The 26,632-nt window shown below is 43.6% G+C and overlaps 1 protein-coding gene and 1 pseudogene across 1 annotated transcript in view; both read right to left on the reverse strand.

Annotated features, from left to right (window-relative positions):
• The window catches only part of LOC110506176 (major intrinsically disordered Notch2-binding receptor 1-like), a 55,536-nt gene extending 30,250 nt beyond the window's left edge, over positions 1-25,286 (reverse strand). The window contains exons 1-3 of the mRNA XM_036963925.1: positions 24,878-25,286; positions 23,097-24,095; positions 20,437-21,912 (exon numbers count right to left, since the gene is read on the reverse strand). Coding sequence (XP_036819820.1) covers positions 20,437-21,912; positions 23,097-23,948 — 2,328 coding nt within the window. The 5' untranslated portion in view covers positions 23,949-24,095; positions 24,878-25,286. The remainder of the gene's footprint in view (positions 1-20,436; positions 21,913-23,096; positions 24,096-24,877) is intronic.
• LOC110506895 lies at positions 5,928-8,240 on the reverse strand (annotated as a pseudogene).
• Positions 25,287-26,632: the final 1,346 nt, after the last annotated feature.

Consider the following 26,632-nt stretch of genomic DNA (forward strand, 5'->3'; position numbering starts at 1 on the left):
CTCCATGCTGACTGGCAGCTCTGGCTGCTCCATGCTGACTGGCAGCTCTGGCTGCTCCATGCTGACTGGCAGCTCTGGCTGCTCCATGCTGACTGGCTGCTCTGGCTGCTCCATGCTGACTGGCTGCTCCATGCTGACTGGCTGCTCCATGCTGACTGGCAGCTCTGGCTGCTCCATGCTGACTGACTGCCCTGGCTGCTCCATGCTGACTGGCGGCCCTGGCTGCTCCATGCTGACTGGCGGCCCTGGCTGCTCCATGCTGACTGGCGGCCCTGGCTGCTCCATGCTGACTGGCGGCCCTGGCTGCTCCATGCTGACTGGCGGCCCTGGCTGCTCCATGCTGACTGGCGGCCCTGGCTGCTCCATGCTGACTGGCGGCCCTGGCTGCTCCATGCTGACTGGCGGCCCTGGCTGCTCCATGCTGACTGGCGGCTCTGGCTGCTCCATGCTAATTGGCAGCTCTGGCGGCTCCTTGCAGACTGGCAGCTCTGGCGGCTCCTTGCAGACTGGCAGCTTTGGCGGCATCCTGCAGACTGGCAGCTCTGGCGGCTCCTTGCAGACTGGCAGCTCCTTGCAGACTGGCAGCTCCTTGCAGACTGGCAGCTCCATGCAGACTGGCAGCTCCATGCAGACTGGCAGCTCCTTGCAGACTGGCAGCTCCTTGCAGACTGGCAGCTCCTTGCAGACTGGCAGCTCCTTGCAGACTGGCAGCTCTATGCAAACTGGCAGCTCTATGCAAACTGGCAGCTCCTTGCAAACTGGCAGCTCTATGCAAACTGGCAGTTCTGAACAGGCGGGAGACTCCGGCAGCGCTGTAGAGAAGGAAGGCTCTAACAGCGCTAAACAGGCGGGAGACTCCGACAGCGCTGGAGAGGAGGAGGGCTCCGACAGCGCTGGACAGGCGAGGCGCACTGTAGGCCTGATGCGTGGTGCTGGCACTGGTGGTACTGGGCCGAGGACACGCACAGGAAGCCTGGTGCGGGGAGCTGCTACCGGAGGGCTGGGGTGTGGAGGTGGCACAGGATGAGTTAGACCGTGAAGGCGTACTGGAGATCTTGAGAGCGGTGCTGGCACAGGACGTGCAAGGCTAGGGAGGTGCACAGGAGGCCTGGTACGTGAGACTGGCACCATCTTCACCAGCCGACTAACACGCACCTCAGGACGAGTATGGAGCGCTGACCCAGGTGCCATCAAATCCCCGACACGCTCCGTCGGGCGAATTCCATGTTTAAAACACCAACACAGCAACTCCCTCATTTCTCTCTCCTCCAATTTCCCCATTAACTCCTTCACAGTCTCTGTTTCGCTCACCTCCAACACCGGCTCTGGTTCTGGTCTCCTCCTTGGCTCCTCACGATAAACAGGGAGAGTTGGCTCAGGTCTGGCTCCTGACTCTGCCACACTCTCCCTGAGCCCCCCCCCAAGAAATTTTGGGGGCTGACTATGGGGCCTCCGTCCGCGCCGCCTTGCTTGCTTCGCAAACTCCATTCTCCTATATCCTTCCGCGCACTGCTCCATCGACTCCCAGGCGGGCTCCGGCACTCTCCCTGGGTCGACCGCCCACCTGTCTATCTCCTCCCAAGAAGTATAGTCCATACTGTACTCCACTTTGGGCTGTTCCTGCCTGTTGACACGCTGCTTGGTCCGTTGGTGGTGGGTGATTCTGTAACGGTTTTCTTGATGAGAAGGAGAGTCGGACCAAAATGCGGCGTGTCTATTGCAATCCATGTTTAATGAAGAAACACACTAAACACAAACACTACCAAAACAATAAACTTAACAAAAACCGAAACAGCCTATACTTGTGTAACCTAACACAGAACAATGACATCAGGACACTAAGGACAATCACCCACAACAAACTCAAAGAATATGGCTGCCTAAATATGGTTCCCAATCAGAGACAACGATAAACACCTGCCTCTGATTGAGAACCACTTCAGACAGCCATAGACTTAGCTAGAACACCCCACTAGCTACAATCCCCATACATACACACCACATACAAAAACCCATGCCACACCCTGGCCTGACCAAATAAATAAAGATAAACACAAAAGACTTTGACCAGGGTGTGACAAAATGTATTGTATTCATATTGCTGTGGATAAATGTACTGTATTCATATTGCTGTGGATAAATGTATTGTATTCATATTGCTGTGGATAAATGTATTGTATTCATATTGCTGTGGATAAATGTACTGTATTCATATTGCTGTGGATAAATGTATTGTATTCATATTGCTGTGGATAAATGTACTGTATTCACATTGCTGTGGATAAATGTATTGTATTCACATTGCTGTGGATAAATGTACTGTATTCATATTGCTGTGGATAAATGTACTGCATTCATATTGCTGTGGATAAATGTATTGTATTCATATTGCTGTGGATAAATGTACTGTATTCATATTGCTGTGGATAAATGTATTGTATTCATATTGCTGTGGATAAATGTACTGTATTCATATTGCTGTGGATAAATGTACTGTATTCATATTGCTGTGGATAAATGTACTGTATTCATATTGCTGTGGATAAATGTATTGTATTCATATTGCTGTGGATAAATGTATTGTATTCATATTGCTGTGGATAAATGTACTGTATTCATATTGCTGTGGATAAATGTACTGTATTCATATTGCTGTGGATAAATGTACTGTATTCATATTGCTGTGGGTAAATGTACTGTATTCATATTGCTGTGGATAAATGTATTGTATTCATATTGCTGTGGATAAATGTACTGTATTTATATTGCTGTGGATAAATGTACTGTATTTATATTGCTGTGGATAAATGTATTGTATTCATATTGCTGTGGATAAATGTACTGTATTCATATTGCTGTGGATAAATGTATTGTATTCATATTGCTGTGGATAAATGTACTGTATTCATATTGCTGTGGATAAATGTACTGTATTTATATTGCTGTGGATAAATGTACTGTATTCATATTGCTGTGGATAAATGTACTGTATTTATATTGCTGTGGATAAATGTATTGTATTCATATTGCTGTGGATAAATGTATTGTATTCATATTGCTGTGGATAAATGTATTGTATTCATATTGCTGTGGATAAATGTACTGTATTCATATTGCTGTGGATAAATGTACTGTATTTATATTGCTGTGGATAAATGTACTGTATTCATATTGCTGTGGATAAATGTACTGTATTTATATTGCTGTGGATAAATGTACTGTATTCATATTGCTGTGGATAAATGTACTGTATTTATATTGCTGTGGATAAATGTATTGTATTCATATTGCTGTGGATAAATATACTGTATTCATATTGCTGTGGATAAATGTACTGTATTCATATTGCTGACAATAACATGTCTGAAAGGAACTGCTCGTTTAGACTATATTACAATCAATACCCAGGTCTAGAATTACACTCAAAATGTGAGCAGGACTGTCACGCCCTGACCTTGGAGAGCTTTTTATGTCTCTATTTTGGTTTGGTCAGGGTGTGATTTGGGTGGGCATTCTATGTTCATTTTTCTATGTTCTGTATTTCTTTGTTTTTGCCGGGTATGGTTCTCAATGGGACGGCAGGGTAGCCTGGTGGTTAGAGTGTTGGACTAGTAACTGAAAGGTTGCAAGTTCAAATCCCTGAGCTGACAAGGTACAAATCTGTTGTTCTGCCCCTGAACAGGCAGTTAACCCACTGTTACTAGGCCTTTGAAAATAAGATTTTTTTCTTAACTGACTTGCCTAGTTAAATAAAGGTATAAAAAATAAAATCAGGGACAGTTGTCTCTGATTGAGAAACATACTTAGGCAACCTTTTCCCACCTGTGTTTTGTGGGTAGTTATTTTCTGTTTTGTGTTTCTGCACCTGACAGAGCTGTTCGTTGTCGTTTTGCTCTTTGTTATTTTGTTCTAGTGTTCAGTTTTAAATAAATATCACGAACACGTACCACGCTGCGCTTTGGTCCACTCCTTCTTTATCAGACGAGCGTTACAAAACTACCATCACCAAAGGACCAAGCAGCGTGGTAAGGAGGACTGGACATGGGAGGACATCCTGGACGGCAAAGGATCCTAGACGTGGGAGGAGATCCTGGTTGTAAAAGACCGCCTGCCATGGGAGCAGGTCGAAGCAGCAAGGAAGGTGGAGGCAGCGGGTAAAAGGGCCAAGGATTACACGGGGACAAGGCTGGCACTAAAGACAGGGACGCCACTCCCAATTTTTTTTTTTAGGGAGGCACACGGGGAGATTGGCTGAGCCAGGTTGGAGACCTGAGCCAACTCCCCGTGCTTACCGGAGGGGGAGTCGTACTGGTCAGGCACCGTGTTATGCGGTGGAGCGTACGGTGTCTCCAGTGCACGTGCACAGCCCGGTGCGCTACCTTCCAGCTCCCCAAATCGGCCGGGCTAGAGTGGGCATCCAGCCAGGTCGGAGGGTGCCGACGCAGCGCATCTGGTCGCCAGTACGTCTCTATGGCCCGGGATATCTTGCGCCGGGTCTGCTCACTGTCTCCGGTGCGTCTGCACAGCCCAGTGCGTCCTGTTTCTGCGCCCCGCATCTGCAGGGCGGAAATAACCATCCAGCCAGGACGGGTTGTGCAGGCTCCTAGCTCGAGACCTCCAGTGCTCCTCCACGACCCAGTGTATCCGGTGCCTCTGCATAGGACAGGGCCTCCTGTATGTCTCTCCAGCCTGGTGAGTCCTGTGCCTGCGCTCAGAATTAATCACCTTATGTCTCCCCAGCCTGGTGAGCCCTGTGAGAGCTCCACGTACCAGACTGCCCATACGTCTCCTCTTTCCAGTGATGATCCATGGCAAGAAGCCTACAGTGATGATCCATGGCAAGAAGCCTCCAGTGATGATCCATGGCACAAAGCCTCCAGTGATGATCCATGGCACGAAGCCTCCAGTGATGATCCATGGCACGAAGCCTCCAGTGATGATCCATGGCACGAAGCCTCCAGTCCGGAGCCTCCAGCGAAGGTCTCCAGTCCGGGGCCCGCTACGAAGGTCTCCAGTCCGGGGCCCGCTACGAGGGTCCCCAGTCCGGGGTCGGCGGCGAGGGTCCCCGCACCAGAGGTGCCACCAAAGTGGGGGGAGCCAGAGGCGGAGGGGGGTCTACGTCCCGCACCAGAGCCGCCGCCGTAAAGGAAGCCCACCCAGACCCCCCTCCTTTAGAGTCAGGTTTTGCGGCCGGAGTCCGCACCGACTCTCTCTGGCCATAGAGAGGCTTTTATTCTCTATTTTGGTTAGGCCAGGGTGTGACTAGGGTGGGCATTCTAGTTTCTTTATTTCTATGTTTTCTATTTCTTTGTGTTTGGCCGGGTGTGGTTCTCAATCAGAGGCAGCTGTCTATCGTTGTCTCTGATTGAGAACCATACTTAGGCAGCCTTTTTTCCACCTGTCTTGGTGAGAAGTTGACTTTGTTTAGGGCACTTCGCCTTTCGCCTCACGGTTTGTTTTTGTAGTGTTTATTGTTTTGTTTCGGCGTCATGTTTATAAATAAAAAGGAAATGTACGCCTACATCGCTGCACCTTGGTCCTCTTACTTTAACAGCCATGACAAGGACAATGATGTGGTGCTGATGTTTTGCCCATCACCCGCAGGCAGCCCTGTAATGGTCTACCCCCAATACTATAAGCCTGGTAAATATATAACAACTCCATTATACCTACAGTAATTTAACATTGTCTTATTACTGTGTGGAAGCTACTGGAGTACATTCCACAGCAGTAACTGCTGTGTGGAGAATTGAAGAGAAAGTCAAAGTTGTGAGCCAGGTTTGGTTGTATGGCACCAGTGTACAGGTACACTAGATTTACTCAGAGTGTCAGAAACAACTGGTTACTCTCCATCTGGGCAATATGCCAACAGAGGTAAGAAGAGAAAGAGAGTGATTTTTGAGTGATGGTTTATCTGTGTCATTTGGAAATGGCTACGATTGACAGTGAGTCATGGTAATGATGTAAGAAGGAGCTGAAGGGAGCCATGCCTTCTCTTCCTGGGTTCTATAGAATCAGGAGTAAAAGTTTATAGCTAATCAAAAAACAAAGTTCACATAAAAAGCAAGATGACAAATGTATTTGACATTTTATTTTCAAAGCGTTTTTCATCACAAAGATTCAAAACGTGGTTTATATAAAGCTTTCACTTACACTTAACAATTTCAAGAATCTTAACTCTTACACCTAAAACCTAACATTTTAAAGTTCCAGAAAGCTAGAGAACTAGGAGAACATAACAAGTAAATAAGTCAAACATTTCATCATAAATTCATCATCAAATAGCACACATAATATATTTCATAACACATTTAATTTGACATTTCATCAAGTTTATTGTAGATTTGCATAAACTACATTTCTGATTTCAAACATTGCCATTTGTCAATTATTTTCAGTAGGGTAAATCTAGAACAAAATCTGATGGTTGATTGGGATCTTTTCATAATGTTTTTTTTAAAACTATATTTCTTTGCCGTTAGATTTAGTGTGTCATTAACATTTTCTATCCACCCCGGACAGGACGGGGTTCTCCTCAGAAAGGCAGTCCCTGGTCTCCAGAGCCACCCGGAGTTCCTGCCAGAAGACTCCAGTGTGCTCCCCAGCTCTGGGCCAGCTCAGGTAGGAGACGTCTCTTCACCAGCTTTCTCATCCGGTGGAAGGGGGAGAGCTGCTGGTCTGGGACCTCCTCCAGAAACACCAGGATCAGAACGCCCTTCTGCTCATCAAACAGACGGAAGCTGGCCACCTGGATCTCCCGGGGGCACCACTCACTCTCCAGGTAGCGACGGCTGATCACGCAGATGGTCTTGCGGCTCCCGTAGATGGCGTCTGTGATGTTGTCTACGATGGGTTTGCCTGGCTGGAAGTCACGGTGATGTAGACACAGCTTCCAGCCTTGGTTTCCCTCCAGCTCTGGCAGAAGTTCCCTCAGGACCCAGGGCTCATCGTGCCCATTGTAGGAGACGAAGGCATCATACTGATGAGTCACACGGACGTTCCTCCGCTTTGTGTCATAGAGATAAGCCTGAAAGAGATAGGCGTAGACCAACTGCCATCTCAGGAGATGCTAGACAAAAGACCCCAGCAAGGTTAAGAGGACCAGAGAAGTGGAGGAGATGAAGTAGAAGAATCCTATATCTACTGAACAGTAGTGGGTGTCAAGGTCCAACAGTTTGGTACCTCCTAGATGGACCGGATAGTTGCAGGTAAAGTCATAGGCATCAACAACCTGTGTTTGGTTTCTGTTGTCACCTGTTGTGAAAGTCTTGTCTTGCAGGTCCAAGTAAACTAAAGCAGGTAAAGAACGTATCATTGTCTCACTGACTACTGTAAAGTCATTCTTTCTCACCTGTAAGTAACTGAGTTGAGTGAGTTTGTCTCCTATGAGAAAACCTAAAGACTGAAATCCTTTAGACAGGTACAGCCTGTTGAGTCGTGGGATCGGGTGAAACAACTCCGTTCTCAGGGCTGTGAACTCATTCAGGCTGATGTCAAGGGACCACAAATGTGGTGTAGATTAATGTGTTTGGGTGAAAGGACTTAATGTTAAGACTCCTTGCGCTGAATGCCACTAAATATTTCAGATCTTTAAGAAAGTTGGCTGGTATATTCAACATTCCAAAAGGATGCTGACTGGAGATGATCAGGATCTTGAGAGACGGTAGAAGAGAAAAGGGTGGGGATTTAAGTTCACCATAATGTAGATATTTAATACGATTCCAACTCAAATCAAGTTTTTCTAAGGCTGAACATCCTCTGAACATAGTGGCCCTAATGTTTATTTTACTAAATCTATTCGATGCCAAATGAAGCATTTTAAGATTGACCAAACCATGAAAGGCCCCGTCTTCCACCGTGTCAATTCGGTTGTCAAATAAAATCTAAGTTTTGAGGGACTGTAAGCTTTCAAAGTCTCCTTTATGGATAGATCTTAGCATATTGCCTCCCAATTGCAAGTTTTCTAGTTTTTGCAAACAATTCTTAAAAACATAACGTAAAGATGGGATACTGTTTCTTCACAGATCTAGGAGTTGTAAGTCCTGCAAATCTTGAAAAACATTGCCTTTAATGTCAGTGATTTCATTGTGGAAAAGACGGAGAGGTATGTTAGTCCTGTCAGATTGGCAAAATCGAATGAGCCTAGTTTATTGATGGTATTGTATCTGAGATCCAAGATTGTCAGAGATTGGGTATTATGAGTGGCATTTGGCACAGAAGAAAGCATATTGTTACTTAGATCTAGAGTAGTCAGTTGCTTCATTCAGCTGAATGACTGATGAGACAGATGAGTAAGAGCATTATGGGATATATCCAACTTAGTCAAGTATGTGCAGGACTTAAGCGGTTCCTCAGAGACAAAACTCCTGTTGTTATAACGCAGTCTGAGTGTTGTCAGTTTATTAATATGGCAGGCAATGTTGGTGAGAGCCGAGATCCTATCTTCCCCTAAATAGGACCGTATGAGAGATGTTAATGATGAGTTGAGGCTCTGCAGTACCACACTCATTTCCTTCAAAGACCTGTGGACACCGCTCAAATTGAGACTTTTCATATGACTCAGAAAAGATCTGTCTGGTACATCCCATGTCATGCTTCCATTTTGACCAGAGTCAGTTTAGGAAGAACATCAGCTGTGATCTTGAAGATTCTCATTGGATTCTGGGATAAATCCAGCACTCTCAGTCCTATGGACTTATTTGATATGTCCTGTGACTGGAAAAAGGTAAATCCGTTGCTTGCAATGTACAACTCCTGCAGGTGTGTGAATAGCAAGATTGTCTGCACCTTCTTTAGAACATTAAGTTGGTTGCCGGTTAAGTTTAACACATTTAAACTGGAGAGATTCTGAAAGGTAGAGGATGAAATGATTTTGATGTGGTTGTAGTCTAGTCGAAGCACGGAGAGGTTGCCTAGGCCCTGAAACAGGTGGTCTGAGAGGGTGTTGAGTCTGTTATTGGCTAGATTCAGCTCCTGAAGAACGACCAGGCCTGAAAAAGCGTCCACATGAGAGATCCGGTTGCAGGACGTGTTTAAAGACTTGAGGGCTGAGAGATCTTTGAAATCAAATGTTTTGATCATCACAATGTTGTTGATGGAAAGGTCTAAAGATCTTACTTTTCTTGGAATGTCTTCTGGTATGGTTTGGAGGTTCTTCTTTCCACAGATTACTTTCATGTTGGTATCATTGAGAGATTCACGGACTGTGCATTTTTTCAATGAATAGCCCCTTATTGTTCTGTGCACTATTATACAGTGCCTTGCGATAGTATTCGGCCCCCTTGAACTTTGCGACCTTTTGCCACATTTCAGGCTTCAAACATAAAGTTATAAAACTGTATTTTTTTGTGAAGAATCAACAACAAGTGGGACACAATCATGAAGTGGAACGACATTTATTGGATATTTCAAACTTTTTTAACAAATCAAAAACTGAAAAATTGGGCGTGCAAAATTATTCAGCCCCTTTACTTTCAGTGCAGCAAACTCTCTCCAGAAGTTCAGTGAGGATCTCTGAATGATCCAATGTTGACCTAAATGACTAATGATGATAAATACAATCCACCTGTGTGTAATCAAGTCTCTGTATAAATGCACCTGCACTGTGATAGTCTCAGAGGTCCGTTAAAAGCGCAGAGAGCATCATGAAGAACAAGGAACAGGTCCGAGATACTGTTGTGAAGAAGTTTAAAGCCGGATTTGGATACAAAGATTTCCCAAGCTTTAAACATCCCAAGGAGCACTGTGCAAGCGATAATATTGAAATGGAAGGAGTATCAGACCACTGAAAATCTACCAAGACCTGGCCGTCCCTCTAAACTTTCAGCTCATACATGGAGAAGACTGATCAGAGATGCAGCCAAGAGGCCCATGATCACTCTGGATGAACTGCAGAGATCTACAGCTGAGGTGGGAGACTCTGTCCATAGGACAACAATCAGTCGTATATTGCACAAATCTGGCCTTTATGGAAGAGTGGCAAGAAGAAAGCCATTTCTTAAAGATATCCATAAAAAGTGTTGTTTAAAGTTTGCCACAAGCCACCTGGGAGACACACCAAACATGTGGAAGAAGGTGCTCTGGTCAGATGAAAGCAAAATTGAACTTTTTGGCAACAATGCAAAACGTTATGTTTGGCGTAAAAGCAACACAGCTGAACACACCATCCCCACTGTCAAAAATGGTGGTGGCAGCATCATGGTTTGGGCCTGCTTTTCTTCAGCAGGGACAGGGAAGATGGTTCAAATTGATGGGAAGATGGATGGAGCCAAATACAGGACCATTCTGGAAGAAAACCTGATGGAGTCTGCAAAAGACCTGAGACTGGGACGGAGATTTGTCTTCCAACAAGACAATGATCCAAAACATAAAGCAAAATCTACAATGGAATGGTTCAAAAATAAACATATCCAGGTGTTAGAATGGCCAAGTCAAAGTCCAGACCTGAATCCAATCGAGAATCTGTGGAAAGAACTGAAAACTGCTGTTCACAAATGCTCTCCATCCAACCTCACTGAGCTCGAGCTGTTTTGCAAGGAGGAATGTGAAAAAATGTCAGTCTCTCGATGTGCAAAACTGATAGAGACATACCCCAAGCGACTTACAGCTGTAATCGCAGCAAAAGGTGGCGCTACAAAGTATTAACTTAAGGGGGCTGAATAATTTTGCACGCCCAATTTTTCAGTTTTTGATTTGTTAAAAAAGTTTGAAATATCCAATAAATGTCGTTCCACTTCATGATTGTGTCCCACTTGTTGTTGATTCTTCACAAAAATATACAGTTTTATAACTTCATGTTTGAAGCCTGAAATGTGGCAAAAGGTCGCAAAGTTCAAGGGGGCCAAATACTTTCGCAAGGCACTGTATGTTGCTGGATCCTTGTAAATCCTTACAAGGATCCAGCAACATATATTAGTGCACAGAAAAATACTTGGATGTGAATATGTAGTCCCATTGCGTATTTCCAGCATGGTTATCTTAATTTTCATCAATAGGCTCTTGATGCCAGGTCCCCCTCGCAAAATGGTGTTTCTAAACTCAACGGCCTTTTCCTTTTTAAATAAAGGTTTTTAAATAAAAGTTAAATAAAAAAATGTCAGTTCATTTCTGGAGGAAGAGGTGACAAATGCCACATATTTGACTCCAATTAGCACAAAGTTTGGTCCAATTTCTTCTCAAGCTTCTTATGTTCCACCAATGGACCGTCTTCTGAGTATATACTTCTTAGACCATAATCAGAAGACAGACTCACAAGTTGTGTGTCTCTCCCTCCAGCATATATTGCCATGAAATACAGAAGCATTCCATCACCTCAAGACGACTCAGTTATACTTCCTGTCTCCAAAGACCCGCCGTTTCACTTCCCTTTGATCTCTGTGTGTTTCTATACGTTTATACAGTTGGTTGGACTAGTTTGGAGTGTATGTGTAGTTCCTAAATACATTTCAAATGTGTTATGTAGAAAACTTGCCTTGTTACCCAAACGCCTTGCTCCAGTTAAGTGCTACGCCCACGTAATGAGTCAGGATGGAAATCCATTCAGTCTGATTGGTCGCAGAAACCGATGGGTTGGGCCAGAGACAGAATATGCATTGCTAAAGCGGCATTTTGAAAATGTGTCATTGGCTTTGAAACTCTGATTGGTTAGAGATGATCCAATTGCTGATTACTTTGTTTTGTACAGAATCCACTCATTTTGACATCACCACAAACGCCTTCAGTGATGGCAGCCTCAGACTGAAGTATGTAACAAATGATAGAGCAGCGGAGGAATTCAGTTTGAGTGTCAGGCAAGTAGAAAACCCTTCAAATTCACACTCTACAGCCCTGGGACACAGGCTCACAAACTCTGACCTAACTCTGACCTAACCTCCAACCCAAGTACTCCATTCTGCCACCTCTGGTCTCTTGGCCCTCCCACCCGTATGGGAAGGTGGCACCCGCTCAGCCCAGTCTAAGCTCTCCTCGGTCCTGGCACCCCAATGGTGGCACCAGCTTCCCCCTGAAGCTAGGACAGCAGAGTCCCTGCTCATCTTCTGAAAACATCTGAAACCCTACCTCTTCAAAGAGTATCTTAAATTATCCCTGAACCTGCATGACATGAGCCGCCCTCGCGCTCTCTCCCAACTTGGATGGAAAGTTGTCTATTAATGCCAAAAAAGTCAATCCACCCTCAAAACACTAGCTTACTAGGGATTGTTTCATTATGCAGTGTACAATCTATAGCTATAATGTATACCGTGTTTAGCTGCTATTTATACACTTTTAATAAAAATGACATCAAATCACCTCGCAATGAGGAATAAAAGATGACATGGAATAGCCTCGCAATGAGGAATAAAAGATGACATGGAATAGCCTCGCAATGAGGAATAAAAGATGACATGGAATAGCCTCGCAATGAGGAATAAAAGATGACATGGAGTAGCCTAGCAATGAGGAATAAAAGATGACATGGAATAGCCTCGCAATGAGGAATAAAAGATGACATGGAGTAGCCTAGCAATGAGGAATAAAAGATGACATGGAATAGCCTCGCAATGAGGAATAAAAGATGACATGGAATAGCCTAGCAATGAGGAATAAAAGATGACATGGAATAGCCTCGCAATGAGGAAAAAAGATGACATGGAGTAGCCTAGCAATGATGAATAAATGATGACATGGAATAGCCTAGCAATGAGGAATAAAAGATGACATGGAATAGCCTAGCAATGAGGAATAAAAGTAGTCGTCTTAAGGATAAATTCATCCACTATTTATTGTTGAACTCAGCCGGTAATAAATGGGCTGCAAGGTCAATTACATGAAATCAAATGAATTCCAGCTTGAGAGACTCCCCTGGTCTCCTGAAGTCCTCCTTATTTTGTGTGTACATTTTTTCACCACGGCCTGTAGGTTCAGGGTGCGGGCCTGACTGTTTTCTATACTGAGTATTGTCAACCCAGACAGTCTTTCCTGAGACATTGAGCATTATATGTCCATTGCACTGCACACAATTTAAACTTAGTCTTGAATGATGCATGCCAAGATACATTATACCAGAGATAAGGGACTGTTGATATTTGTAACCACACATCTCAAACGCCGGTTCACCAGTATAAATAAATTGCAAACCGTTTGTTGTTACTGTTGAGCTGTCCAGTATCCAGATGACCTGTCCCCAGAGCTTCCTATACAGTTAATCTCTTTCCATAACGTGTTGAGCTGTCCAGTATCCAGATGACCTGTCCCCAGAGCTTCCTATACAGTTCATCTCTTTCCATAACGTGTTGAGCTGTCCAGTATCCAGATGACCTATCCCCAGAGCTTCCTATACAGTTCATCTCTTTCCATAACGTGTTGAGCTGTCCAGTATCCAGATGACCTGTCCCCAGAGCTTCCTATACAGTTAATCTCTTTCCATAACGTGTTGAGCTGTCCAGTATCCAGATGACCTATCCCCAGAGCTTCCTATACAGTTCATCTCTTTCCATAACGTGTTGAGCTGTCCAGTATCCAGATGACCTGTCCCCAGAGCATCCTATACAGTTAATCTCTTTCCATAACGTGTTGAGCTGTCCAGTATCCAGATGACCTGTCCCCAGAGCTTCCTATACAGTTCATCTCTTTCCATAACGTGTTGAGCTGTCCAGTATCCAGATGACCTGTCCCCAGAGCATCCTATACAGTTAATCTCTTTCCATAACGTGTTGAGCTGTCCAGTATCCAGATGACCTGTCCCCAGAGCTTCCTATACAGTTAATCTCTTTCCATAACGTGTTGAGCTGTCCAGTATCTAGATGACCTGTCCCCAGAGCATCCTATACAGTTAATCTCTTTCCATAACGTGTTGAGCTGTCCAGTATCCAGATGACCTGTCCCCAGAGCTTCCTATACAGTTAATCTCTTTCCATAACGTGTTGAGGCCGGCAATTAAGGAGAATGAGAGGCTCAATTAAAGATTTTGCAGAACTGCTGTATTTGAAGCACCACTTCCTTCTGCCCAGTTTCCCTGATGTTGTTAAGGCAACCAAGCTGTTTTTTACCATCCCTGTAACTGTCGCTTTTGCGGAGAGATCGTTTTCTAAACTAAAACTTTCAATCAGTTAATGTTAAATGTATTATTTTTCAAGGCCTGAGGCACTTCTTCAGTCATATTCCTGAAGTCCAAGAAACAAACACTTAATTTCCATATGTACTAGGAAGTTAAAAATGTGTATGAATGTCTTTTTTGAGGGTTAGTGTCAAAATGATATATATATATTTATTAAATTATTAGACCTCGATGACAGGCGCATGGGCCCCCAGAGCTGTGTCCGGTACTCAAGTGATGCTAGCTTAGCTACCTAGCATGTTAGCGCATTGCTATCATATATAGCTACTGTCTAAGCTATTGAATATTTTGTATATTTTCATCTACTGTATATACACTACATATAACAATTAACATAGCACGTTGCTATCACCTTATTACCGCTGTGTAAAATATGTTATTTAAGTCGTTCTTTCATAGAAACCACTTGTACTAGTCCCCTCTTGCTACGTTGGTTTGTGTGCAATAAAATGTGTTCTGTGCATCTGTCTCCTACTGGTCAAGCCTTCTAATAGAGACGCTGAGATGATTATACCTATATTTAACCCGCAACTCTTCCGGAGACCACCACCAGTTGGTGGCACTCTTTTTAATTTTAGAAACAGGTTATCAGATCACTTCATGTTTATGTTATTGCAAATGAAATGTGTTAATCTTGTGTGAAACTCCTGGTGGGGTTTAATTAAGGCCAATTCTGATTCTTTGAGGATGAAAAAGAGTTGGTATTGACAGTCACCTAGGTATTATTAGAATGTAATGACAGCATAATGACAGCATATTGTAGCCAAAATCCTTTGGATCTCTTCCATAAGGGTTCCAGAGTCATCAGACAGATGAGTACAGACAGCCCTTTTGCTTCCTGAAATAAGACAATGGTGTACGTGTTAAGTCCCAACACATGGAAACTGACTGTGAGGAATTTGCTCATTCAGACTCTACTTTGGGAAGTGAAATATTTATTCACGTGACCCTGAGTTTGGAATGTGGTCAGACAGAGGAACTAACTAACAAGGTTAGGGATGGATTTGTATCACGAATAGACGTTTAACCTTTCACATCCCTCCAAAACATTTATTGAAGTAGTTGCAGCTTAGAATTCTTATTTCAAAGGCACAAAACTTTCAACATTCAACCACCCATTGACACTTTAGAGAAAGTGATTTTAAACTAATTTTATGGAAAAGGCCAGGTGTCTTTGTTATACAAAATATATGTTGCCAACTCCCAAGAATCCTGACAGGGAAAAAGACTACCTTCACTTCAAAGAATAAATGACAGAACGTTAATATACAATTCAAACCTCCACGGTGCACCTGTCAGTGCTCATGAAGCAAAGAATATGATGAAATGGAGTGACTCAGGAGTATTGGGCACATGAATGAAGTTGGAGTTCAGGGAAGGTGGAAGCAATACACTGGGAAACGTATCCAGTCTTTTGACCTATCAGATTAAGATATTTGACTTCCTCTTTTAACCCAACTCCTCCAAAAGACACATACACAGGTTTTGGAAAGGTGTGGGGGGGCCCCACACTGGGCGCCCGGGGAGCTAATTGTTGTGGGGGGTTGAGTGCCTTGCTCAAGGGCACAATGGCAGGCAATGGCATCTAAGATTAGATACCAGTAACCCTTCGGTTGCCAGCTCACTTCCTGCCAGACATTTCCCATCGGACACGTGATACGAACTGGCAACTCTCCGGCTGCTGGCTCGCCTCTCTAACCACTAGGCTACCTGCTGCCCCAACTAAGAAAATTATGAGAGAGAGAGCGAGAGAGACAGACAGACAGACAGACAGACAGACAGACAGACAGACAGACAGACAGACAGACAGACACAGACAGACAGACACAGACAGACAGACAGACAGACAGACAGACACAGACAGACAGACAGACAGACAGACAGACAGACAGACAGACAGACAGACAGACAGACAGAGAGAGGTAACTTGTCTAGATGGAGAGGGCATGCATGCTAGTCAGTTATCCATTCAGTGATCAAAAAGATACATACGCAGCACAGGGCTTGTAGAATGACAGCTCGAGGTCGAGACCCATTTCAATTAACATCCGCTCCATTTGGCTTCGCAGGGAAAGGTCACTGAGAATGACTAGTCAGTGTTACACCTGCAAACTGAGAGTGACATTTCAACATGCTGTTTTGAACCCCCCTTAACCCCGGGGAAGGGAGGGGGTAGAAGATGGTGCCCATTGGCACAGATCTAGGTTCTGCGTGACCTTCACCTAAACTAAACCATGAAGGGGGAATGTAAATCTGACCTTAAATCATCAGAGTCTATGGACAAGTTCATTTCTTCTCCCATGGGAAGGGGGTGGGAGGGTTTGAAGAAATTCTCAGGAAAGGAATCTATTGTAATTCACGTGCCTGAGAATTAGTCCCCATTATATAAAAACCAACAATAATCCCCAAATAGTAATTTACAGCCAGATAATTGTTCACAAACAGACCCTATTTCCTCTGTCTGTATAACAGCAGTATATCTACGATATGGCACTCTGATCCATGTAAATCTCACAACAGAAAACCTTACAGACTTAGTTAGCGTGTTACCTCCTGCTCTACTGTATATTTGGATGCCAGCTGTTTTTCTGCTAAGCCTGAAATGACTCTGGCCCCTTCCCCTTGACGAGTGATGAATTATGAGAGTGCTAACCTGAGAGTTCATAAACGCCCCCAAGGAAAAGGATTCAGCCCACAATCCCTTGCCTCTTGTGTTCCTAAATTGACAGTATTAATCTCTCCTCTCATTGGAGAGATTGGTAGAATGCGTCTCATTTCTTTCTGTGAGACGGAAGGGGGATCTGGGTTTGGGATAATTTAGCTCCACTGACGTCTGTGACCCAACTATAGCATCAAATCCTGCCGTCGAGCCAATTGCCTGTCTCCTTCGTGTCTGTGTGTGTTTAAGTGTGTGTGTTTGCGTGTGCATGCATGCATGCGTGCGTGCGTGCATGAAATGTGTGTGTGTGCGTGCGTGTGAGATTTGAGGAAGGGAAGCGAGGGAAATTATATCCTTTTCATAGCAACTGTTTAATTAACACTGTTGAATCTCTAGACATTTGTGACAGTACTTCTATGACATCCCGTCTCTGTCTACATGTACATAGGAGATAGTGACTTTACATACCGTAAAACTTCATTAACAGCCACGGCCATTTATTTGCTTCAATCACTGAACACAACTGGCGGTTATTAGAGACAGGCTTCTATTTGAGCCAGGCGTCCATTTCCTTAATGCACACATCTTTTGCTCAATAAAATGTTGAAAAGACAATGATGTTGCTCTCCTTTATCTTCTTTTGCATAATCTTTACAGTACTCACTGAAGTTAACTCGTAAGCAATTCACTTAAACCTGGCATTTATTAGAAGCAGGTGTTTATGCACTGAAATATATAGTAGACTGCATTTGAATTACTGTTACAGTGCTATTTGGATGGTTAATTGGATTCGTTCAGACATTTCTTGATTTCTTGTTGTTTTGATTTATTTATTATCATGTGTGTACTTGCATAACATTTTACTACATTGCTAGGAGCTAGAAACATAAGCATTTCTCTGCACCCACTATGATTAATTAATAAGGCCCGAGTAGGTGTGGTATATGGCCAATATACCACAGCTAAGGGCTGTTCTTCTTAGAACCACCCATCCCGGATCTGGGAGAATTGTCATCAACAACGCTGAATAGCATAGCGCCACAGTCAAATAATATTACTAGAAAATATTTATATTCATGAAATCACAAGTGCAATATAGGAAAACACAGCTTAGCCTTTTGTTAATCCACCTGTCGTCTCAGATTTTGAAATTATGCTTTACAGCGAAAGCTAGGACCGGGAGTAACAATAGCAGCCTCTCTCTTTTGCGCACAAATCACTCTGAGAGCCCCCACCTGTCCACTTACGCAATGTGGTCGTTCACGCTCATTCTTCAAAATAAAAGCCTGAAACTATGTCTAAAGGCTGTTGACACCTTAGGGAAGCCAACAGAAAAAGGAATCTGGTTGATATCCCTTTCAATGGGCAATAGGGATGCATAGGAACACAGGGATTTAAAAATAAGAGTCACTTCCTGATTGGATTTTTCTCAGGCTTTCGCCTGCAATATCAGTTCTGTTATACTCACAGACAATATTTTTACAGTTCTGGAAACTTTAGAGTGGTTTCTATCCTAATCTGTCAATTATATGCATATTCTAGCATCTGGTCCTGAGAAATAGGCCGTTTACTTTGGGAACGTTATTTTTCCAAACATAAAAATAGTGCCCCCTAGCTTCAAGAGGTTAAGTACGATGCATCGCAGAGTGCCTGGATACAGCCCTTAGCCGTGGTATACTAGCCATATATCACAAACCCCTGAGGTGCCTTATTGCTATTATAAACTGGTTACCAAAGTAATTAGAGCAGTAAAATAAATGTGTTGACATACCTGTGGATTACGGTCTGATATACCATGGCTGTCAGCCAATCAGCATTCAGGGCTCGAACCAACCAGTTTATAACTAAACTGTGCATGCAACCAATAAACTTTGATTTTATTTGAAATATGTGCTGATGCCGGGCTATTAAAAGGGACAAGTGGCTATTTGAGACTTAATTGAAGTTTTACAGTTTATGTTTGTATGGCTTGGTTGTCATAGTCCTCAGGTTTTCAAAAATGCAATGTCCTCAAAATGCCACGTGATTATACAGTGTGAGACATGGTATAGCTAATGTTTCTATGTGTATGATGCCATTCCAGTTGTGCCGCTCCAGCCATTATTATGAGCCGTCCTCCCCTCAGCAGCCTCCACTGGTGTAGTTAAGTGTAGTTATTATGAGCCGTCCTCCCCTCAGCAGCCTCCACTGGTGTAGTTAAGTGTAGTTATTATGAGCCGTCCTCCCCTCAGCAGCCTCCACTGGCACTCATTTACTGTAAGTGGCTCTGGATAAGAGCGTCTGCTAAATGACTAACAGTGCCTCCAGAAAGTATTCTCACCCCTTGACTTTTCCAGATTTTGTTGTCTGACAGCCTTAACCTGTTAGAGCTCTAGGGGCGCTATTTCATTTTTGGATAAAAAACGTTCCCGTTTTAAGCGCGATATTTTGTCACGAAAAGATGATAATAAGAAGAATTAACCTTTCTGATCTCCCCATCCCGGATCCGGGATCGTGAATACAGACTCAAGCTCATTACAAAGAAGGGCACTGATTGGTAGATTGGTAAAAATAATAAAGCAGACACTGAATATCCTTTGTGCATGGTAAAGCTGTTAATTTGGCTTTGGATGGTGTATCAATGCGAAGATACAGACGTCCTTCCAAACTGAGTTGCCAGAGAGAAATAAAACCACTCAGGGATTTCACTATGAGGCTAACGGTGATTTTACAGTTACAGAATTTATAGGAGAAAACTGTGATAGGAGAAAACTGAGGATGGATCAACAACATTGTAGTTACTCCAACATACTAACCAAATTGACAGAGTGAAATTAAGGAAGCCTGTACATGGTGGTGGCTGCATCATGTTATGGGTGTGCTTGTCATCAGCAAGGACTGGGGAGTTTTTCAGGATAAAAATAAACTAAATGTAGCTAAGCACAGGCAAAATTCTAGGGGAAAACCTGGTTCAATCTCCTTTCCAACAGACACAGAGACAAATTCACCTTCCAGCAGGACAATAAACCTAAAACACAAGGCCAAATCTACACTACCAAGACATGGCCAAATCTACACTACCAAGACGACATTGGATGTTCCTGAGTGGCCTACTTACAGTTTTGACTTAAATCTGCATGAAAATCTATGGCAAGACTTGAAAATGTCTGTCTATCGACAACCAACTTGACAGCGCTTGAAGAATTTAGAGAATAATGGGCAAATATTGCACAATCCAGGTACGCAAAGCTCTTAGAGACTTACCCCAAAAGACTCACTGACTTACTTTAATTGCTGCCAATGGTGTTTATAACTTGTATTGACTCAGGGGGTGAACACCTATCTAATCAAGATATATTAGTTAACAACAAAAAAAAAAAATTATTGTAGATTGTTGTAGATGTTTTTTTACAATTAAATCCATTTTATCCCCATCTTGAACAACGTACAGTGCGGTCCAGCACTTACAAAGGACTTATATAAAAGTATTCTATTCCATTGTTCTTACCTCGTTGATTACTCTTGTCATGTTTCTGTAATGATAATAATACTACATAGGATTTTAATAGCGCTTTTTTTTCCCAAAGCCGCTTTCTTGTGGTAGAAAATATGCTCTCATATTACATCAAACAGCCCAAAAAACACAAAGTATCTAATGTTGGTGTAATGTGAAAAGTGTTAGAAATGTAAACCATTTTCTTACCTCTTTGGCTTTCCTGTGTCTGTCCTTGGTGTCCCTTTCTCGGTCTCTGTCTCTGTCCTTGTCTTTGCCCTCATCCCCATGGTGCGAAGAATACGACACCGTTCTCCAGTCCCGTGGTGAGTTGGTGATGCTCGCCACCTTTGACTCCGTGGCGCTGTTCTCCTCATTGAGTGAGCGTGACGACCTCCGCGTGAACATACTTTTCTTAATTGCCTTGACCCTCAGACTCTCACTGTCTGAGCAGCCCCACTCCACTGATCCGTTATCCACCTTGATGTTGTGGCCTGTCGTGTGGCACTGAAAGACATGGGGCGAGAGGTTGGGGTCGGGGTGAAGGTGATCTGGGGTGGATGTGGTGGCTAAAGCGTTTTCGCCTGGTCTCCCGTTGGTTTCGGGTTCCTGGATCTTCTCGTCGAGTTTGGTGAGCTTGGAGAGCACCTGCGAGATCTCTCCTCGGACTCCGGACAGAGACTCCAGCTTCTTCTCGATCTCACCTATCCTCATAACAAGCTTGCACACGCTCGATTTGAGCTCGTCGTCCGTGTTCTCTAGGGAATGAAAGAGGCAGTCCAGCTTGGACTTGGCCAGTTTGACCGTGTTGCATTCGGGTGAGCTGTCGCCGTCAGACTTCATGGTCACCTGAGAGAGAGATCCGATGCTGTTGTAGCACGACGATTGGATGACGCCCAGCGAGTCGCACACGCTCATGTCGTCAAGGAAGCGGAAGATGTCACTGATGTCATCGCTGATGATCTCAGAGTCCTCTTCCGAGTGTTTGCACGAATGCCTCTCTCTCTCGACGTATTTTGCGTGAGCGGCGGCATAGTCTTTTAGCTTCCTCTGTTCGGCCTGCTCCGTTTGTGTCCCTATGCTGGACGAGCTGTCTATGTTACCTCCTTGAAAAGACGTACTGTTGATGCCTTTCTCTTTAAATCTTTTCCCAACCTCTCTTTTGTCGACACCCACCCCGGGACCGCACGCCATTGAAGACATATCCTTTGTTTTCAACCCGTTGGTTTTCTTTGCGAACCCTGAAGGGGAGGCCACCACTTTCTCTTTGGCACACTGGAAGTGCTGCTCATTCTCTTTATTGACTACATTGTGGCGATGGTTGTCTTTCAGCGGTTTCCCATTCAGAAATGACCTCTCAAAATCCGGTGGCCCTTCTTCAGCATTCAGACTCAGGCTTTTGACGGGCCAAATTGGCTGCTTCCCCGGCCTAGCCGTACTCCTCCGTGTGTTCACGCACTCTGTCACTGTCGTTGGCCCGAAATACGTAGACGCTTGAAGGTCGTCCAGACTCTCGTGCTTCGCTCGCCGTTTCTCCTGAATGGGCGAGTTCATAGTAGGCTCAAAGTAGGGGTTACTGTAGGGCAGCTCGAAGCTGTGGTTGAAGAATGTGGCAGGTTTGTGGAGCTCTCTCCGGTGGTAGCCTCCAGTTGCCCTGATGTTTGGTTTGCACTCTGAGGTGATGACCTATAACGACAATGGGGTAACACTTCATTAAGTTGCTCTTAAACCTGTGTAGTGACACTCTAACATTATGGTAATATTGTATTGTTTGGCTCTAAGTCACGCTGATAAGAATATCTGTTAATTAACTGACTAAAACCTAAAGGTAATAGTTTCATAGAAATTTGGTAATTGTTTTGAGCAATTTTTGTCATTACACAAGTGATTTTTTTGTTGTTGTTACAGACTCATTCACTTTTACAACAACAACATTTTAATACACTGTTGTGTTAACACATCAGTCAAAACACCCTGCATTATCAAATCAAACAAAGAAAGTGTCAAACTAAGCATAAAGGTGCAGGATGTAACATTAGGCTCAGACCAAGCCTTTCTAGAAAGAAATACGTTTTATAGATTGGTTATTCTCACTGAGAGTTATGTCCATTGAGACATTTCCATTCTAAGTGACATAGGCTATACAGATGTAGGATCTTGATTTGATCACTCTTTGTTGATGAGACTTTTCCTGTGCCAGAGGAAATGCAGATGACCTTCATGATTGACATAAGTTCATTAAAAACCTATATTAACAGTATTCCACTTTTCATGTAGCCTCATTTTGACCAGCTTATAGCCTAACCACCAATCAAGCAACATTATGGACTAAACGTTGAAATCCTGTTGTTGCAGGATTATTTTGCTGCAACAATGCAGGTCTAATTAAGATCGTACATCTGTAGATCTATGGACCAGTTTCAGGAAGTGGGGAGGAACTGTTTTATCACTTTTGTTTTATCCTTTAGGTTTCTTGTGCTTTTCTCTGACATTTAGATGGTAAGATTAGCAAACAACGGCACAAATACTTACAGCTAGCACCGTTTAGTAGGAACGAAACAACTCAGAACATGGCACAATAAAGAATGTAGCTGACCACATATCACAGTAAAAATTAGAGAGTGATAATTGATAACAGATAGTTAACAGTGGAGGAGGCTGCAATGGAAATCAGTCTGACTTTATCTTCAATGTTTGTTTTTTCATGTATTGTTGTTTCAGTGTAGTAATGGGACAACATTAAAACTCAAACTTGTTGGGGGTACTTCCCAACAAATATGTCAGGATAATTATTGTTGCATAATGAATGATATGTAAATGCTTAATACAAATAAATAAATAATATAGAATTAAAGACCAGAGACACAGACCTGTGGGGAGAACGCTAGCAGGTTGTGAAAATCCTCCTTGAAGATGTTTCTCTTCTGGACACAGGAGTGGACAGAGAAGGGCTCCGTGTGGTTGATGTGTTGCAGGGACTCCTGGTCTGTGGTGGACTCACTGTCAATGTCTATGGGAAAGTAGGTGCTCTGCATCTCGCAGGGCGGCGATGGAGGACTGCAGCCTGAGTACTGGGGCAGGTGCTGCAGCTTGTCTAGCGACGCTGCTCGACATTTCAGATCCTTGTTTACGCCCAATAGGAAGTTAGGGTCCGAGGTCGGGATAAACTGTGGGCTGCAGTTGGATTTCGAGCTGGCGGAGTGGGAATGGGGGTGTGGGCGGGGGTGGGAGGAGTTGTTTTGGGACATGGGGCGATGGTGGGGGTGGTGACCCGCCCTGGAGGGTTGATCCATGAGGTCATAACCTCCGCCCCTCTCATAGTCCTGGTACTTATAAACATCAGTGTCGGACCTACATGACTCAAACGACTGGTTCTTGTGGAACTTGGGCCTCGGTGGTGCCATTGGGAGCTTGTCTTTGGCCATCCCCCCATTCATTTGGATTAGGTTAAACATAGTGACGATATCCGCTGCCACCATGAGTTTCTTAGACTGCTGGTCCTCAACAGTACATCTCATCTTGTCTTTGAAGAGAGTGGCCGGGAAGGCTGGGTCCAGGCAGGCTGTGTAGAACAGAAGGCTCCGTAGCTTGGCCAAGTGGACCAAGTCAAAGCGGGCACACAGGGACTTACAGAGGTCCTGGTAGGACACACTACTGTGTTTAGTGTCTAGTTCCTCCAGGATCCGGACTAGGAACAGGGAGTACTCTGGTAGAGGATCCATGGCATGTGGTGTGGGATGGAGCTAGATGTTGATATCCTCGTTAATCTCCTATTCTTTAAGTATACTGTACAGGGGATGCCATTGAGATGGAACGTCTCAAATACAAGGGAGACCTGTCCCCCTTATGAGAGAGATAGGAGGATGACCCTGAGAGAGAGAGAGAGAGAGAGAGAGAGAGAGAGAGAGAGAGAGAGAGAGAGAGAGAGAGAGAGAGAGAGAGAGAGAGAGAGAGAGAGAGAGAGAGAGAGAGAGAGAGAGAGAGAGAGAGAGAGAGAGAGAGAGAGAGAGAGAGAGAGAGAGAGAGAGAGAGAGAGAGAGAGAGAGAGAGAGAGAGAGAGAGAAAACACAGCAGAGAGAGAGAGAGAGAGCAAGATATTGACTATTGGACAATCACATAACACAATCAAAACATAGCCAAACATTGCAAGTAATAATAATCATGAATATAAGGTGTTACATCCCATGTTATTATCCCAAAGCAATAGTTATCCATGTGCATGTGACTAATAAACTAATCTAATGATCACGTCTATTTGTGTTATTGTGAATAAGACAGAAATGAAATGTGGTAATAGTTTGGAGAAGGCTTCACTCTTTAGATAGGGATCAGTAAAGATTGGTTTTCATATTCAATTCATTCCAAAATATATACTATCAGACAGCTGATATTAAATGTATATCATTTTCAGGAATATTGAGTAGGTTACGTTTTTGTCATTGTATACCCACTAGATTCAGTTCAAGAACTCTAAACAGTTTCGTTCCTCAAACAGAAATGGATATCCACACGGTCATAATTCAATCACATTTGCATAACCTCAGATTCACCGCGGAGTACTTCGAAACAGAGAATAAAATCCATATTCCAGTTCTTCACTGGCGCGCGCGCACATACAGTACATAACCAACAAAGGGACAAATAGACTCACCTAACGCACGATTCCATTTGCTCTCATCCGAGTGAGCATTCAAAAGGTATAGATTCCTCAAAGTCATCAAAACAAGGCGGCAGCAATGCGAAGTTGACGCACAACATTCATTCTTCAATTGAACCATACACCATAATATACTTTCCAGTCGGACACCGTAGTAAATAACCAGCCAAAAGATCCGATTCGATCCCCAGTCACTCCCGTTCGGATAATCCTTAATTTATCATATTTTGTATTGTATTCCAATAGGTGGACTATGTCTTCACTCCGGGACCGGATTTGCGGTAGCTGTTGGAACCGAGCTGTCGGCGTTCTCACGCGCGCGCGTGTGGTGCTAAAAAGGCACCCAGTCGGCTTTGTTTCCACCTAGAATGACGTAATTACACTTTAGCACCAACTGCAAGTCAAGCACAGCGATGGAGACTATATATCCATATTGATTATTATCCTGTACATTATTCACCACATTGCGTGTTATAGGCAGTACAACATACAACATAGCTCATTCCTAATGTGTTCGAGTTATGTGTATACATTCCATTTAAAAAAACGTATGATCGTTTTTCTCTCTGTTAAATGCGAGGGGAAACATTTTAATGTATACAAATCATACAACACAAAGTAGTGTATATGGTTAACTGTGCACTGGTGTGATGTTATATATGCGCGCCTGCTGCAGTGGGGTGTATTCATGGGATGCTAAGGGAAGCCACGATTTCCCAAATATTTAACCAATAAAAATGATAAAATAATTGATTTCCTCTCGGTCTTTTCATAATTTTCGGTAAATTCGCATGTGCCTGAATCTCACTGGAGAAATCACCCGAGCGAGGGAAACAGCGCCGCTCTGTCTCAGTATATGTAGCCCGGGTATCTGATGCTGTCTGGACAGGGAAACAGCGCCGCTCTGTCTCAGTATATATAGCCCGGGTATCTGATGCTGCATGGACCAAAAGAGTATAACAGGTTCCGCCGTAGCATTTGATTGGTTGATGCCAGCAAGCATTTGGCCAGTGGTGGAAAAAGTACTCAATTGTCATACTTCAGTAAAAGTAAAGATACCTTAATAGAAAATGACTCAAGTAAAAGTGAAAGTCAACCAGTAAAATACTACTTGAGTAAAAGTCTGAACGTATTTTAAGTATCAAAAATAAATGAAATTGATTAAATGTACTTAAGTATCAAAAGTAAAAGTAAAAATCATTTACATTTCTTTATATTAAGCAAACCAGACGGCTCAATCATTGTTTTTATTGACGGATAGCCAGCGGCACACAGACATCATTTACAAACAAAGCATTTGTGTTTAGTGAGTCCACCAGATCAGAGGCAGTAGGGATGACCAGGGATGTTCTCTGTTTAGTGAGTCCTCCAGATCAGAGGCAGTAGGAATGACCAGGGATGTTCTCTGTTTAGTGAGTCCACCAGATCAGAGGCAGTAGGGATGACCAGGGATGTTCTCTGTTTAGTGAGTCCTCCAGATCAGAGGCAGTAGGAATGACCAGGGATGTTCTCTGTTTAGTGAGTCCACCAGATCAGAGGCAGTAGGGATGACCAGGGATGTTCTCTTGTATGAATTTGACAATTTTCCTGTCAAAATTTACTTTTGGATGTCAGGGAAAATGTATGGAGTAAAAAGTACATTATTTTCTTTAGGAATGTAGTGAAATAAAAGTAAAAGTTGCCAAAAATATAAATAGTAAAGTAAAGTACAGATACCACCAAAAACTACTTAAGTAATACTTGAAAGTA

Source organism: Oncorhynchus mykiss, chromosome 26 (assembly GCF_013265735.2).
Source record: "Oncorhynchus mykiss isolate Arlee chromosome 26, USDA_OmykA_1.1, whole genome shotgun sequence".
Lineage (NCBI taxonomy): Eukaryota > Metazoa > Chordata > Actinopteri > Salmoniformes > Salmonidae > Oncorhynchus > Oncorhynchus mykiss.